Source organism: Apaloderma vittatum, unplaced genomic scaffold, assembly GCF_000703405.1.
Source record: "Apaloderma vittatum isolate BGI_N311 unplaced genomic scaffold, ASM70340v1 scaffold24281, whole genome shotgun sequence".
In the NCBI taxonomy this organism is placed as follows: Eukaryota; Metazoa; Chordata; class Aves; order Trogoniformes; family Trogonidae; genus Apaloderma; species Apaloderma vittatum.
In genome coordinates, this window is record NW_009697716.1 from 40,059 (window position 1) to 55,976 (window position 15,918).

General features: G+C 42.4%; 2 protein-coding genes across 2 annotated transcripts in view; one reads left to right on the top strand and one right to left on the bottom strand.

Moving 5' to 3' along the window:
• The window catches only part of DOCK7 (dedicator of cytokinesis 7), a gene marked incomplete at its 3' end in the record, with an annotated part of 88,826 nt that overhangs the window by 33,634 nt on the left and 39,274 nt on the right, over nt 1-15,918 (top strand). The window lies entirely within an intron of this gene.
• Nucleotides 1,884-9,939, bottom strand: ANGPTL3 (angiopoietin-like 3). Its single transcript, XM_009877752.1, has 7 exons — nt 9,442-9,939; nt 8,419-8,529; nt 7,485-7,602; nt 6,600-6,713; nt 5,536-5,631; nt 3,398-3,670; nt 1,884-2,090 (listed from the first exon to the last, which is right to left on the bottom strand). Exons 1-7 carry the CDS (start codon nt 9,937-9,939, stop codon nt 1,909-1,911), a joined length of 1,392 nt encoding a protein of 463 aa, XP_009876054.1. The 3' UTR covers nt 1,884-1,908.

Sequence of the window (15,918 nt, forward strand, 5' to 3'; positions counted from 1 at the left end):
GAACAAGAACATGAGAGGTTTCTCCATTTCCCAAAATTCTCAGTGAAATTTAGTTGAATTCTTTTCAATTTTATGTAGTTTTTGTTGTTTGTCTGTCTGCTAAAGTCATCATTCTCTTACTGTTTTATTACTTTGTGACACTTTCAGTGACTTACTTTTTTTCTTTAAAGGGACAGATAAAAATGAAGAAAATGTGTAAGCCCTTTGTTCCTATTTCCATTTTGATTTAAAAGCAATTTCTTTGTTTACAATGCTTGGAAAAAGTCTTTTGAAGCTGTGGAAGATAAGAAATTTTTCTGAAAGTATCTTGGAAAACAATAACCTTTCTATAACTAAGCCTAGGCAGGCAACAAATTTCTTTTTATTATGTACCACTAGTCACTTAAAGCCTTTTCACAATATCTTTGAAGACATTGCAGGTCTGAGTGAAATTCTGTTCTTCAGCTGTGTAATTTCACCAGTTTACTCACTCAATCCATTACTTCTTGTGAAAGTTAGATATATACAAACCAAGGTTTTAGAAACCAAAGCTTACAATAAAGAGTTTAGTCAAGTTCAGTGTCATGTCTTTTCAAAAGTTTTATTTATCTAATTATTAAATTTTGGGGTTATTTATTTATTTTTATAGGTTGAACAGGTAATTAAACATTGTGGTACACCAGGACAAATAAGCAGCACTGTGCGGTCTCTTTGTCATAAAGCCAGGAGAAGTATTTTTGCAGTTTTTCTGTAATTAGCACATTCTGTTCACAGTTGTTTCACTCTGATAAATTACACTTTAAAACCATCTTCGGCATAGATGCAGATGTTGAGATAAAAAAACCCCTGTACTGTACAAGGGTTAGGTAACATACACAAGTCAATATGACTCAATAAAACTGCAGAACTGGGGGTTTTGTCAGTCAGTGCTTCCATGGCTGGCCAGCCACAAGCATGTCCATAGTCCTTCTGCCTTAATGGTTCTGCAGCTGAAGTTAAACAGAGGTGAATGTGTTCTCAGGAGCAGAAGTGACACAGTCGCGCAGGTCATGCCTGCGGGGTTTGTTAGTTTCATTCCACTGATTCCACTGGAGTCGCCCCACAGGCAGCTGTTCCCTACTTGAAAGTGATTTCATTGGGTGCTCCCTTGGTCTTCCGTTTGGTTCCTTAGGTAGGTGCACTGAAAAGTCGCAAAGGGATGGCTCTGATTCCATTTCAAATGAGAAGAAATCTCATTCATTTCAGTAAGCTTGGAAGTTTGGCTCTTAACTTTCAGTAAGGAAGCGTTGCTAAGCTATTCTACAAAGTGTGGTATCTAAAAGATTGAGCCAGTGGTCTGGATTTCTTGGTGTGTGTGTACACAGGTATAGCTGCGTGAGTACGGCGCTCCAGCAAAGTTTGGCCTGAGCTACAGGCTGGAAGCACACAGAACTCTAAAATAGGGACTTGCCCATCTTTCATTCACTCATAAAGACATTCCGCAACAATAACATGAACCAAATCAGTGACTTTACAAAACAAAATTCGGTTTTTTTCCGTATACATTAATGCCAGATGTCTTCCGTAGCATTTTGGCAGCCCTCTGTTTACTGAAATGCTTTTTGCGTTCCCTACTGTGCAACCCAGAAATGAATGCAACGGGCTGAAAACCCATTTCCCCAGGCACTGTTACCTAACACGTGGATAGGCAGTTGATTCCTAGGTATCACAGTTCCATCCTGGGGAGACAAAAGCTCTGTGAAGGTTAGAGCACGCTGGCAGTGAGGCTAGAGGGAATGCAACTGCTCACCAAACATGCTGTAAGGCCATCGCAGATGCCCCAGGTTTATGTATTGGAAGACAGACCATACTGTGTATGGATTTAGATGTGCATCTGTTATTAAATATTACATGTATGTGGCCTCAGTTAAAATGCGTCCGGTTGAGTGTTCAGTCAAAGCTTTTTAAGTCTGTTGGGTGTATCATTATTTTGGTTGACTTGAGCAAGTAGTATCTTCCTCTCTTAGGCTTCCAGTATAAGCCTTTTGTCCTGTCTAGCCTTCCTCTTGACCTTGGTGCAACGTATTTTCCGTTAAGGTTGGTTTCCTCGCATTCACTGTGCCACCAGCCTCCTGAGGGAAAATATTACAACGTCAGTTACTGCCAGTTGTACCCTAACATACGGTGTTCAGTTTCAGGAGTAGACAGCTTCCATTTACAACATAAATCTCTGGACCAGTTCCAGCAAAAGGGGCAGTTTCCCAGTATACCGAAATGAAGTGGTGCTTGTACACTTGCACTTACACGTTGGAAGCTGGTACAGAGATGTGCTCCCTGTTGTCTGCTTCCCATAAAAGCAGTGGTGCGTAGAAAACTGGTCACAGAAATGCTGGCACTGAATTGGGACACTTAGGATGTTAGCTCCACACTCTAATGTTTCCCGTGACCCTCTACAACTGACACTTTGATTTGCTGATGTATTTCTTGGGTACAAATAATTAAACCTCTGGATCTACAGAAGACTGAGGAGCCTTTAGTAAACAAATCCTGTTTTTCTTTGGCTGGTGTCCTTAACCACGAGCTTGAATTATAAGCCTAGTTCTGCTTGCAAGAGATGGGCAGTGACCCTGTACTAAAAATGAAAGTTTAGCTACTTGGAAGTCAGTGGCTCTCTGCTTTACGGTCACCAGTGCTGAGTAACGCTCTCAGCGTTTTCAGACATTAACAATTTTCAAGCCTAGAATGCCGTACAAAACATTTGTTGCATGAAATAGTTGTCTGGAGGGCAATTCTGTATCCTGTGGTTTAATCATTAATTGCTTTTCCAGTGGTTGGCTTTTTGCTATAAAGTGGCAAAACATAAAAGCTTCGTGAAATCAAAGAATTAGGAATCCTTTAGCTGAATTAACGAGAAACATCTTCAGCCTTGCGTCTCTCATGCTCTTCTGAGAGCGACTGTAGCATATCTGCTTGACAAGCAGGTAAAATCTCCCTTTGAATGCAAACTCACCAGCAGTCTTCACTTGGGATTTGTAGTCAAAGCGGAGTTAAGAGTCCATTTGTCTTCTGTTTATTTGCAAGGAGGGGTTAAACAGTCTCACCTAGGACTGCCACCGCAGACCAGGCATGGGAGGAATAACTGCCCTTTACTTCGTAGCTCAGAATCTCATCCTGGGGTTTTATTTCAACCTGTGCTGCTAGCTCTGTTTCTGACGCTGGTCGTTTGCACAGCCTCACTATGCTTTAGTTTTACCTGCCATGCCTTGTTGTAGGACCCTGCTACCTGCCAATGAAAAACATCTCCCGCCCTTTCCTGAAGGAGGAAAGATGCTACTACCCTCTCTTTTCTGAAGCCAGCCTTCTATTACTAACTACCCAAAAAGCATGCTACCATCCTTCGTGTAAAAAAGAAACTCCCATGTTACTATACCCAGCATACCTAGGTAGTTTTCTGGACAGTTGAAGTAATTTATTGTGTTGACGTCGTGGTCGGCGGTTGAGAAGCGCAGTTCTGTCTGCTCTGGCAGGGCGTTGGGGATGCTCCCAGAGATCCGCGAAAGCTGGAGAGCGTAGTCGGTTTCAGGGCCTCCCATGCTGAACGCGTACTGGATGTGACGTTTATTATCTTTCCAGTCCTGCAGCTCGATCCGCAACATGTAGTCTCCTTGTTTGGTAATGGAATAGGTCTTGTTCAGGCCTAACCAGAATTCCTCTGCAAAGTCATAGGAAATAGGTGCTGTTAGTATGGAACTGAGCCTGAACACACTGACTGTGTTTTTCATATCTCTAACCCACACCTTGGACAGCTTGTTCTCCTCTAAAAGACCGGTATTCAAAAATATGTGTTCAAATAAGTTGCGCGATGTCAGAATCAAAGGCTTTACAGGTGAGGATTAGGAGACAGAAGTTAGTGGGGAAGGGGTTACGGGATAAGCTTTCCCTGAAACCCCCCCATGTCACCCACACTGCTGCTGAATTTGTTTCTACAGATAGCCTGTGCACAGTATGTGTGAAAATGTAGTATTTAAAAGGATTTATTCATCGCTTTAATTAAATCAATAATATGAGTCTTGGGGACTGTTGATCTTTTCAGAGGTCTCCTGCTACATTCTTTTTGTTTACCTCTTCTTAATTGCACACCAGTGATCAATAAAAGCAAGAGGTAAAAATGAACGGGAGCTTCTCTCTTAACTTTCCCACCTCTTGTGAAACTCTGAGGGGGAGCTCAAGACATTTAAAACACGCGTAATTGGAACCATGTGACGAATGAAGCAAATGACATACATAAAACCTAATTGCAATTGTTGTATTTTTTAAGGGAAGAGCTGCAGACCCGAACTGATGTTTCGAATCCCTTGTGTGCAAAGTGAATTTTAACTTGAGCGTTTTTCTTTTGCTAGATTTCTTGATAATTAGTTTCATAAATTATGTTCATTAAGTAGCTGATTATCAGTGCTGCAGGTATGGGTGCACAATAGGTAATTGCCACGTGTAGAAATTGTGTAGCTGAATGTGGGTGCCACACATGTAGGTGGCATTTAAAGCAAGTTCAGTACAATACTCCCACGATTTACAGGTAAGGAGCAGTAGCCGTTATCTTTTATCACCTTAGAAGAGGCGGCGCTGAGTAGGACACAGCTGAGGGGGATGTGATCCCCTGCAAAATCCTTCTGACGCTGAAAAGATGTGGCTTTGTGTTGGTGTAGTATATATGGGAATTGGAAACCGGTCAAGAAGCCACTGTAGCATTCAGTATGATCAGACAAACTGTGCGGGTAAAAGTCTATCTCCATTGTGAGCTGCTGTCCCAAAATACGGGAAAAGTTGAGATATAGCAGCTCTTTAATGTAACAGAGGTGGAAGTAAGTCCAATATTGCCACCCACACCAGCGATGTTTTGGTCTGTGCTGTGCTTGAAAAGCCAAAATATTTTCTGTGCATTGTACGACAAAAATAGGGAAATATTCTGCTGGCTGTTGGGCAGCGCCTGGTGCTGCAGATTCTTAGGAGTTGATGATTAACAGGGGAACGTGGGTGTTTCCTCACCCTATCCAGCAATGGAGGGGATTGGCCACTGCAGGATGAGGAGCCAGAGGCGTTTGTGCAGGGGGATGTGCACAGCCCGAGGCGTTTGTGCAGGGGGATGTGCATAGCCCGGGGCTCTCCTGATCTGGAAAAATTGGCGTGGCAGGTTTCATAGAAATGAGAATTGCAGAAAGTTTGAGAGGGAGTGGTAACAGCGACTTGGTGAGGTTTTGCGTTTATGTATATTTTAAGGGCTTTGGAAGCTGCTTTTGTAGGTGGTAAAATCTTGGTAATTGAAGTAGCCTTTCAAGCACTCTGGCCTGGATTCAGCAAAAGTTTCTAAAGACACATTTGAAGGTGTGTCTTTGAGAATTTTTGTAAGTGACATTTCCTGGTGAGCACTTTCTGGTGTTACCATTAGGTAAGCTGTTCAGATTTCATTGCAGGTTTTGCCTGCTCTTATGTGAACACCTTTCAGTAAGAAGAGTCAGCTTCTCAAATCAACAAAGTGGGGAAAAAAAAAAGAAAAAGAAAGAAAAAAGACATTTTTACCACTGAGGTCACCAAAACCATTTGTATAGGCATCCCAGGTTTGGTTGAAATCTAGTGATCCATCCACTCTGTTCTGGATGACAGTCCAGGAAGTGCCTGTGAATGCAAAGGGAAAATAAGTCACAAGCCTGGCTTCAGTGTTTAAAGCACTAGAGAGAAAATGGAAAGTAACTGAGACGATCTGCTGCTGACCCACAGACTGCCCTGCTGGGGCTGCCCTTATGCAAGCAAACTCTCTACTGCAGTGAAGAAGAAAATGGATTTGCATTGGAATCCCACTTCCTCTTCATTTTGCAACAGACCTGAATGCACTCGTACTGAGCTATCCAGCCTCTCGGCTGCTCAGTGCTCAGCTCATCTTGGCCTTGGCTTTATTAACTGTCCGTGAGTGTGCTCTTGGGTGCTCCAATTTTGAGGTAGAATGAGTTAACTTAAATCTTCGTGGAAGAAATTCAAACTGGCCAAGTGATGTCTGATCTCTGGGTAGACCCAAAGGGTCTACCAGTGGGTATCTTACCAAGATACAGCTTGGGTGGGTGCTGTGCCTTCTGGTCCATGGCAAATCTAAGTGATACATAGCTACTGCCTCGCCGAAGCCTGGTGCAGGAATCCTGTCTCCAGGACTCACCTCTTTGGGTTAGTTATTATATCTAAGTCTCAAGCAATAACTCTTGTTAATGAAACAAAATTTTAATAAGGTATTTATTGTTTGCTTTTCTTTGGAAAAGGTATCCATGATTGCAGTATAATGACATTTATAATTTCCATTTTCATTATCTATAGCTAAGGGGGCATGATGTTTATAGTATAGTTAATTTATGTCCTATGGTTGAAAGTCCTTTCCTCAGTAATAAACAGGAGGTGAGCAAAGAATGAAAGCAGTGCTAAATAGACTTCAGGATCTGGAGTACCCAAGTTCAGAGCACTGACAGGCCAGAAAGAGAAGTCAAGAGGTTACATAAAACATGATATGTTTTTGTACACTTTGGAATGAGACACAATTTTTTGGCTTTTAAGAAACTACTTATGTCAATATTAGGCTGTTGCTAGCGCAGCTGTCTTACCGAATTTCATTTCGCAGTAGACATCGAAAGCTTCTGAGCCGTTGGGCCTAATAGAGTAAACCCCACTGGCCTGCATGCCGCTGTTGTAAAGAGCAGTGCAGTCAGGAGCGGCACCTAGCAAGCAAACAGCAGACAATTAAAAATCCTATGTGGGATGTGATAAGTTTTAATTCAGCTCCGAAAGTTGAATTTCCATATGGGATGGAGCCAAACAAAAAACCTAGAACAATCTCTTTAGCAATTTTATTTTACAATAGATGTCAGGAAATGGGTGAAGTGCTTTGGGCTCGGTCATACAGCTGCCGTGGTGTGTGTAAGTTGGCCCACCTGTATTTTTTAAGTTAGGCACGGTTTCAATTCAGATAATTTTGGGAAGTTTGTGAGGCCTAAGACTAGACTTTGGCAAACAGACTTTCCTACTCCTTCTAAAGTTCCCAGCAAATGCCATTCTCCTTGCTGCAGATATAAAATGCCTTTCAACTTTAAAGAAAGCTCTTCCAAATCTTGTAATTAGCCTGTGCAAAGTAAATTAGTTCTCTGTTCATACTTTCCAGGACAGGCATCGGCAACGCCAGAAGTGTCAGTAAAAGGTTGGTCACAGCAGGTGTTTACAAGAGGTGAATGAAGGGTGAAGATTGAGGACAGGGTTACTGCATTACTGGACCTTGTTCCTGTATGTCATCCCAAAGGCAAATACACGTCTGGTGGGGCTAAGTAGGTGATGGCATTTTTTCCAAAGCAAGAAATCTGTCTCCTTCCCACAGCACTATATATAAGAGCCTTTTGCTTTTAGTCTTTGGCTGTTAAAAACTAATGCCAAACTTTCACAGAGAATACAGCAAATGCGATGTATTGTGGGGTTACGGCTGAGAGATGAGGTCTCACCCTCAGATCTGTACGTTACGGCTGTGGCGTTGTGCACAGGAAAGGAGACGGCCTCTGGTTCTGTTTGCTCCCCCATGAAGGAGTCCTCTGTGAGTTCCTGAAGCTCTATGTGGTTTAGCTGCAAGAGTGGTAATTACAGACTGTTAATTTCCCAAGGCTCTGAAATGACAAGATTCATGTATCAAGCCGAACGGTGTCATGCAGAGAGTAATTTTTCTTGTGAGTGTAATCCTTTAGAATATCCAATATACAACAGAAAAATAACTTTAGAACCACACTGGTGGATTTCAGTTGCATGAATGTCAGCTGTGCCACGGCTCAAACAAGGTAGGATTCATGAGGTGAGTCAATGACCCATTCTCCTGAGGTGCACCTTAATGGGCAAACAGATTTAACTGATTTCCTCAGGTGACATCACTTAGACAAATCATACCAACATGTGAAGCGCACAGAACCCACAGTTCCTTAGGCTGAAATGCATTTTCCTTTTATGACCTCCTCTTAGGGATAAATTAAATATGAACGTGTGAGTTATACCCAGCGTTACGGTGACACATGTTGAACTGCAGAACATGGTTCCCTATTGGAGTGAATATTGGAGAAGGAGAAAGAGGTAGAAGGAACAATGATATGATGGATAATGAGAAAAAAAGTAATAATAAAAAAGAAAATACAGCAACCTGGTGTTGATAAACAGTATTTCAAAGCTCTGCTCTTGGTCATTGTGTGCCCTGGCCATAGATCCTGCCTGGCAGCACAGTGGTCTCTCACCCCAGAAAGTACCTCTTTGGGGTCAAAATTGCTTATACCCTCCTCTGCACCCCTAAACTGAACAAGAGGGGTGGTCGACCAACTGAAAAGTTGGGCCATTGACTCCTTCAGCGTTATGAGAGACGGCAAATCCTGAAAAGAGAAATAGGGATTATTCCTGTACCTTGTCCTCCAGCTCCACTATTTGATTGTGCTGTCTGTCAAGTTGCACGTGTTGGGCCTCTACAATTTTGAGAAGCTGCTTGATGTCGTTGTCCTGCTGCTCCACGAAAGCCTGAGGACAGGAAGGGAGGGAGGAGAGCTGTGGTTAGAAGCATCAGAAAACCCTCACAGTAGCACTGCCTCTGTAACTCTTGTCATGGGCCCAGTTTTGAGAGGCACAAACGATTCAGCCTTCTTTTCCAACGAGTTGCCTGCTTTGCTTCTCAAGGGCTGAATTTCTTTGTCTTTGAAGCAAACACCCATCTCGTTTGAGACGCTACTGGCAGCTTTGTAGACCTTTTTGGTTGTTGCTATTTCCCTCCCATATTCTGGCAAGTTGGCCCTCCATTCAAACTAGATGTATGCCCCTCATCAAAAAAGGGAACAATTCCCGTCTTCTAGGGTATTAGCTTGACATTTGAGAGATGTGGATTCATCTTTCTGCTTTGACACAGCATCCAGTATTTTCTTACACAAGTCCCTTAGCCTTTTTATGCTTCTGCAAAATTCAGCTAATACTTTTCCATAGGAAACTTTATACTCACCTAAATACTTGCACGTGTTAACATTTAGTCTACTAACACTTGCAAGGTTTTATACCAAGCTGACAGTTCCTAGTACATCGATTTGCAGTGAGGTGATGACATTACAAACCTACGGGCTTGGTAATCACATGGTTTCCCTGATTGCAAAGATTTTTTGTCGTTAGAGAATTCTGTAAACCTGATTTGTGAAGAAATATTGAAAAAAGATATGGAAGTCTTAGATTTCCAAAGTTTCTCACTCATTTCACTGGAGAATTTGACTGCAAAGTAAAACAATATGTCAGGTTAAGGCGCTGATTCTTTTAAGATTATTGGAGTAATTTCTCAAAACACACGGTAGTACTGAAGGGAAAACACGAGCTCCTATTGCATAGCTACCGATGATAGCGTTACAGTTTACTTTAGCTTTGTGTGTCAGAGGCTTTAACAAGTCTACTTACTTTAATTGACGAAATTTCATTTGTCTCTTGCGTTGAAGGCTGGATAATTGCCAGTTTAGTGACTTTGTCTTCCAGTCCCCATACTTGCTCCTGCAGCTGGTTTTTGTTTTGTATGAGGTCTTCAATCTTCGAATTCATCTCCTGTGAGAGATTCTTTATCTCTTCATTGTTGATTTGCAGTCTGGCCGTAGTTTGTCTGAGCTGTTCTTCTTCTTCTTTGATTTCACTGGTTTGCAGTGAGAGCTCGTAAAAGGACTTATCAAAAATGTAAAGTTTTTGAAAGATATCATTCATCTGCCCTTTTGTCTTATGGACAAAGTCTTTAAGACCATGCCCAAGCTGGAGGAGTCCATTGGCTAAGATTCGCACATCATCTAACATGGCAAATCTTGATTTTGTCTCAGGAGATACAGCAGAATCAAAGGAGGAATGATCTTTCTCAGCTCTAGCTGGAAGAGCAAGTGGGGCAATTAATAGAAAGACTAGAATAATTTTCATGTTTTCTGCTCCTGAAACTCCTTGATTGTTCAAGATGCAGAGACTTTTCCTACTAACACATTTTTCTGTGTGATTATTCTGGGTTGAAGAATTTGATCTATTTATACTCCATTTTAGAACATGCAGACCAACGAGTTGATCATTAAGCTGTGTGTATTTGAACGAATGTAACCCCTCTCAAATATAGGTTGATATCTAGGAAGATAAAGCTGAGAGACAGGCACATTGCTGATGAAACTGGTTCTGAACTTTTCCATTTATAAAATGTTATTGATGACACAGTGTTTTCACAGCACGCTTTTTAATGGGTTAATTTTGGGGTCATAATCCTGACAGGGGCCTAAATTGCTTCTTATTTGCTTTGTATGATTCCATTTATTGTCTCAGGAGTATAAAAGGGTTTACTGTGCTTAAGAGCACTGGACGCTGTATTTCAGGTTGTGCAGCTTCTTGGTAAGCTACGGAAGGGCACGACATTCCCAAATGATTCACACAGCTTGGTTCTCATCCTGTGCCTTTTTCTGATGTAACTCATTGTTCTACAGTGGATTTACTTGTCATCTAGTTCAGATTAAGTAAGAAAGAGAGAATCAAGTCCAGAGATTGCCTGGATGTGATTCTACTATGTTAAGGTTTGTGCAGTAATTTACACCATATAAAATTTATTTTTTAAGAGCTACTTTCCAGAGGTAGGTGAGATAAATAATACCTTGCTTACATTTCTCACCGTTCTCTTCACTGTTTAAAATTCACACAACATAAAGCAAGTCTGCAAGTACTCTGAAATAAATGTCCTGTTCTGTGGTGGATCTCTGCATGGAAGCGTGTATGTTTTTCAAGTGCTATTGCAGTATGAATGAAAGGTATTTTTCTTTTAGGAATCACTTATAGCAACCCAAGAAATCAGCCCATGCATAATATTGGCTGTACTTTGGAGGGTTTTCAGGTTTTCACTAGATTCTTTTATGTTGACCAATTCTTCCCCTGGAAATTTTTGTAGTTGTAGTTGATGTGCATACACATGTATGATATGAAGCATCAACAGAAAAATTATTTTTAAAATGAAGGGTTTATCTCATATGTTAAACTTCCTGTGCAATGAAGGATTGAAAATATGCAGGTAACCTCCCAACCCATGGTTAAATAATAGGGAAGTATTTTAGTTCTTCAGTAAATTGGCGGAGACTATTTTGTACCAATATGATTTAGATCAGAGTTAATGGAGTATCTGCACGAAGTATAGAAAAACAGCAGGAAAATGTAGCCAGCACTGAGGACAGTGGGGATTCATTCAAAGATTATCTACCGGTGTAAAGCAGGTGTAGGAATTGTCCTTAAATACAAACAATAAATTCTATTCTATCTCAGGAAGCAGCACTGCATTTTCACAGCCCAAAGGTGCAGTTCTGTCCCATAAAAACCCAGCCTGGTAATTTCGTGTCTTGTAAGGTGTCCCACTGCAGCAGACAGTCTTGAAGGTCCTCATCCTTGTATGCTGCTGAGACCAAGTACCAAGAATTGGCTTGCAGGGAACAAACATGTGAAGGCAAAGGGATCAGTAAGATTTTCCTTCTTCTGCTCTATTTCAGATATTTGTGAATTCACAGCATCGCAAAGGCTGTGACCAACCAGGTATCATCTCTCAAGAATTATTTTCAAACACTTGAGCAAAGCAGCCAAGCAATCATTTAAAAATCTCTGAACACTGAGACCTTGGAGGATTCTGGCCTGAGGTCTCAGCTGTGGCGGCACGGTGCAGAGTCGGGGAACAGGAGGGCAAGGACAGCTCTGTGCCTCAGCGTGTAGCGCTGCCAAGGAGCAGAGCAGCCCTCGCTTCATTTGAATTGCAGCTTACCACAGATACCACACTGCTCACCTAGTTCTGTGCAGTTCTCTGCAGCTTGCATTAGATCAGGGCAGAGAATTGCAGAAAGAATGACTCTTAGCAACAAAATGCCTGTCTGGGGCTCTGTTGGTGGTTCCTGTAAAGCCCCGGTTAGCTGAGCCTGGCCGGCTGAGCCTGGGCTCTGTTTGCTCACTGTTGGCAGATGCAACATGTGGTGGAGAAGAGTTATTTGCTTAACTCGTGAGCCTGGAAGGCAAGTGAGGAGTTTGGTTACAGGCTGCTTGTTACTCCTCCTGGATGTCCGTTTCCTTGCTGATAATTTATTTTACACTGAATATTTGGTGCATTGATGAAAACATGATGACACCTTCATAGGTCAAGTAACGCAGGTCGCTCTTTGGAGACTGACTGGTTGAATATATTCTGGATGTAAATAAGCAGCCGAGAGGTGAGCAAAGTGTTCAGACTTCTTCCTGTGTCACAGAGCTTGTGTCACTCTCAGATCCCCAGGTGAGCAGCAGAAACAAAGTTGTTTTGTGCAGGGAAATGAAATGGAGTTAGGACTGGGCATTTGTTTCTTCTCCAATGTTTAGAAATCTGACAGTCCACAACCCGTGACAACCAGTTACTTACACTGGAGCTTCTCACAGCCTGAAAGTTAATGCACGTTATTTGTCCATATTATTCTGTCTTGGGAGTTTAGATTCAGGTTTAGGATGGTTGGTGCTGCTTGTTTGATGGGTGAATATTATGTTGGCTTTGGCCGGAGGGGGATCCTAAATCAGGTGCTTCTCAGTGGTACGACAGTTGGGCTGGGTAGGTGTGTCATCGGGCAGAGCAAAGTAAAAAAATTCTAGTGATGCACACAGGAAAGCAGGCGGGAGAAAACCTTCTGGTATGAATAAACCAAAAGATTCAGGGGCTGTAGAAACCTTAAGAGGGAATCCTACCTCTGAGAGCTGTTAGGCCAGTCAAGAAAAGATGTATATAACAAACATGATCCTGAAGATCTTTCGTGCACCTGGGTGACCCTGGTTAAATGGGCTTTAAATGATTTTTTATAGTAGGAATAAAGCAAAGAAAAAGGTCTCTGGGTTTTACTGAAAAGGGAAATTTTCATAATAGTTAGACATTCCTTTTAAGAGTTAGGATCAGCTCTTAATGTTTTTATACCTTTATGACGGATTTTGCAAAATGGCTGCAATCACATTATATAAATATTTAGAGGAGTGCCTGGTGCCATTATTTCCATGGCTTGGGAAGCCTTTGCACTTTAGCAATTCATTTTATGGAAGTAAAGGTACTTTTGAGATCTGTTTGAGATAATAGTATAAGCTTTGCATACATTTTGCATAGCATTTTAATAAAACCTCCAGACACAAGTCCTTGGCTTTAAAGGTTCTGGCTGAAACTTTTATTGATAGAAATCTGCAACTAGTATCATCAAGAAGCAGCTGTTACCTGAGAGCAGAAGGACTAATGGTCCTTTTGGTTAATCAGTGCGTGCCTAGCGTGGTGAGTGGTGTTCCAATGTTATTTTTGTGGTCAGTCCCTTCTCCTCCCTTTATCCCTTCTATGCAGCATTGGACACTGGGATATGAGAGCTCCCCACCATGTCTGGCCCACCACAAACCTGTAATATTTTCTCCAGTGCTTGTCGTTATGAATGCAGCTAAAGCTCTGCCCGACATGTAAGGTCAGCTGTAATATCTGTTTGTAGGTCTCTGGCACCCTCTTTCAAACGGCTGAAATGTGTCCTTTGCTCCCAGCAGGCCAAGCTGATGGTAGAGGAACTGCAAGCTTGGTTTAGGCTCATCTCTGCTACTCAGCATAAATCAGTCTGAAGCGTAAGGCTGCCTCTAATATAGGGATCCTGTAGCCTGGCTTCACAGATACATTAAATCCTTCTCTTAAGCACTAATAATACTTAATAAAAGTTTCATGAGCAATGTACATTTTAGAGTAAATTTTCATATCCATTTTCATTTTGAAAAGAATGTCAAGGAACAAATGTCTTCATGCCAGAGCCAAGTAATTTAGTAGAGTCACAAAAATGGCACAGGCCTCCTCTGAAACAGGAAGAGAGTGTTGATTAGACAAAGCGACCAATGAGGATGGGATTCACAAACTTAATTCACCATGAAGGACTTGAAAGGAAAAAAATTCCCACACACCAGCTAAGCATATTCCTCTGCCTGGAGGGATGAAAAAAATCCTGGCCTCATAATGCTGCCCCGTGTAGTCTTCTGGAGCTGCACAGCTGGACTGCTCTGTGTAGGCGCTGACCTGGAGGAGGTACCTTTTTCTTCAGAGACTCTTAGAAACTGCTTTAGGACCAGCATTAGCCTGTGTCTGTATAGCTGAGAGTACCCGTGGGTATCGGGTGGAGTTGTAGGAACTAGGGTTGCCATCAGAACCAAGTCCTTGAGCGGGATTGATCTGCTGAGATGTTGGCATCGAGCAAGATTCCAGCCAGGGCAACCCACCTGTCCAGCCAGCCCTCCAGGAGAGTGACCCACTGCCACCTGCAGGTGTTTTGGACACCCATGGCATCTCAAAGAGGCACCAGATGCCTTCCCTGAGCAACTGAATTACTGCCCTCCTGACAATAAAAAAAAAAGTGTCTTTTTATTTTCAATCTACTGTTGCCAGCACTGTAGCGGCTGCTTTATTACGCTTAATATGTTGTCCTGCTGTGCTCCTCACTTTGCTTTTCTGTGCCCATCTGTTGCCTCTTGTCTCCCTGGGACAAGGAACAGTTGGAAACTACTTACAAATGGTGTTCAGATTCACCGAATAGTTCCCCGAGGGAGACAGAGGGGAAGGGAACTTCATTTTCCCCTTACCTTACGAGCCAGGGCATGTTACAGAATGGGTTTCTTCAGTGTTTGGACAAAATGCCGCATGCCAGCCTTTCATCCCTGGCAGAGCAGCGACACCTGGATGGTGAGCATCCCTCTCGGTCCTTCTTGTTGGAGCTGGAGGAGCCAGGGTATCCGAGGTGCATCGGTGCTGGACTGGTGGGCAGGGCTCTGTGGGAGATGGACGGCGTTTGCAGGCTGACTTGTTGAAGACCTACGTAATTAATCCAATTTTATGCATCTGAAGGCAAAAGAAGGTGTGTTTCCTTTGAATAATTGAGTCTGTTGAGTGGAATGGTTCAGTGGCTGTTGTCTTTTTTCTCTGTAAAAGAACATGGAGGGGACTTTCTGCAGGTAAATTACTCGCTCATAGAGCAGGCGGGGGTTGTAGTGGGCAGTTTTGCTAACGACATTTGAATCCAGCTTGCACTTTGTTGGCAAGGATTCAGCAGGCCTGAAGATGGAAAATACTGCAGAATTTTGCATCTTGTCACTGTTGTGTTTAAAGTGGTCGTAGACCTGGAGAAATGGAGCTGGAAGGGACCCGCAAAGTGTGCTCCATGCCCCCAGTGAAGGTTGAATTTGTCTACAAACCTGTTGGGACACGTGTCTGCATCACCTGTCCTCAAAAGCTACCAGAAAATGGAGATTTCATACCTCCCCAGGCAATTTGTTCTACTGCTTAACTATCCTTGCAGTTAGAACATTTTCCCTTGTATCTAACCTAAATCTCATGTGCTGCAATTTCAGCCCATTATGTCCTGTCGTATCCCTGTGGATGTGACAATCACTTTATTACTTTGGTTTTTGCAGCAGTTCTTCCGATTCCTGGGAGTGCTGTTATGACCTGTGGCCCCAGGCATTTCCTCAAAACTAAACACTCCTGGTTCAGTCTGTCCCTCCCACTGTTTTCCAGAGCTCCTGGCCGTTCTTGCTTCTCAGATGTGAGTTTTAATTGATCCCCATCGTTCCCAAAGTGCGGTATTCAGGCGTGGAACTTGAGACACCATTCCATCCCAGTCATCGTGAGGATTGCATCTCTGCTGGAGATATCCATTTAGTTTAATCCTTTTTCAGAGGAGTGGTGTGACCTGAAGTCATCCTGATGTAAGGAGACTTTGGGGGAAAAAAAAAAAAAAAAAAAGGTCACAATAAGGAAGGTATTTAACAGTGTTGAACAAATAAACACTTCTCAGTGCTTTTCTATTCATGTGTTTTCCTTCCACTTGAACTTCTTAGACTGTAGAATCACTGGTAAATTTTTAAAGGCAT

Coding starts and splice junctions, on each gene's coding strand:
- ANGPTL3 (XM_009877752.1), bottom strand. CDS start 9,939: ATGAAAATTATTCTAGTCTTTCTATTAATTGCCCCACTTGCTCTTCCA. Junction 8,530..9,441: donor ATGAAATTTCGTCAATTAAA/GTAAGTAGACTT, acceptor TCCTGTCCTCAG/GCTTTCGTGGAGCAGCAGGA. Junction 6,714..7,484: donor CGTAACGTACAGATCTGAGG/GTGAGACCTCAT, acceptor TTTGCTTGCTAG/GTGCCGCTCCTGACTGCACT.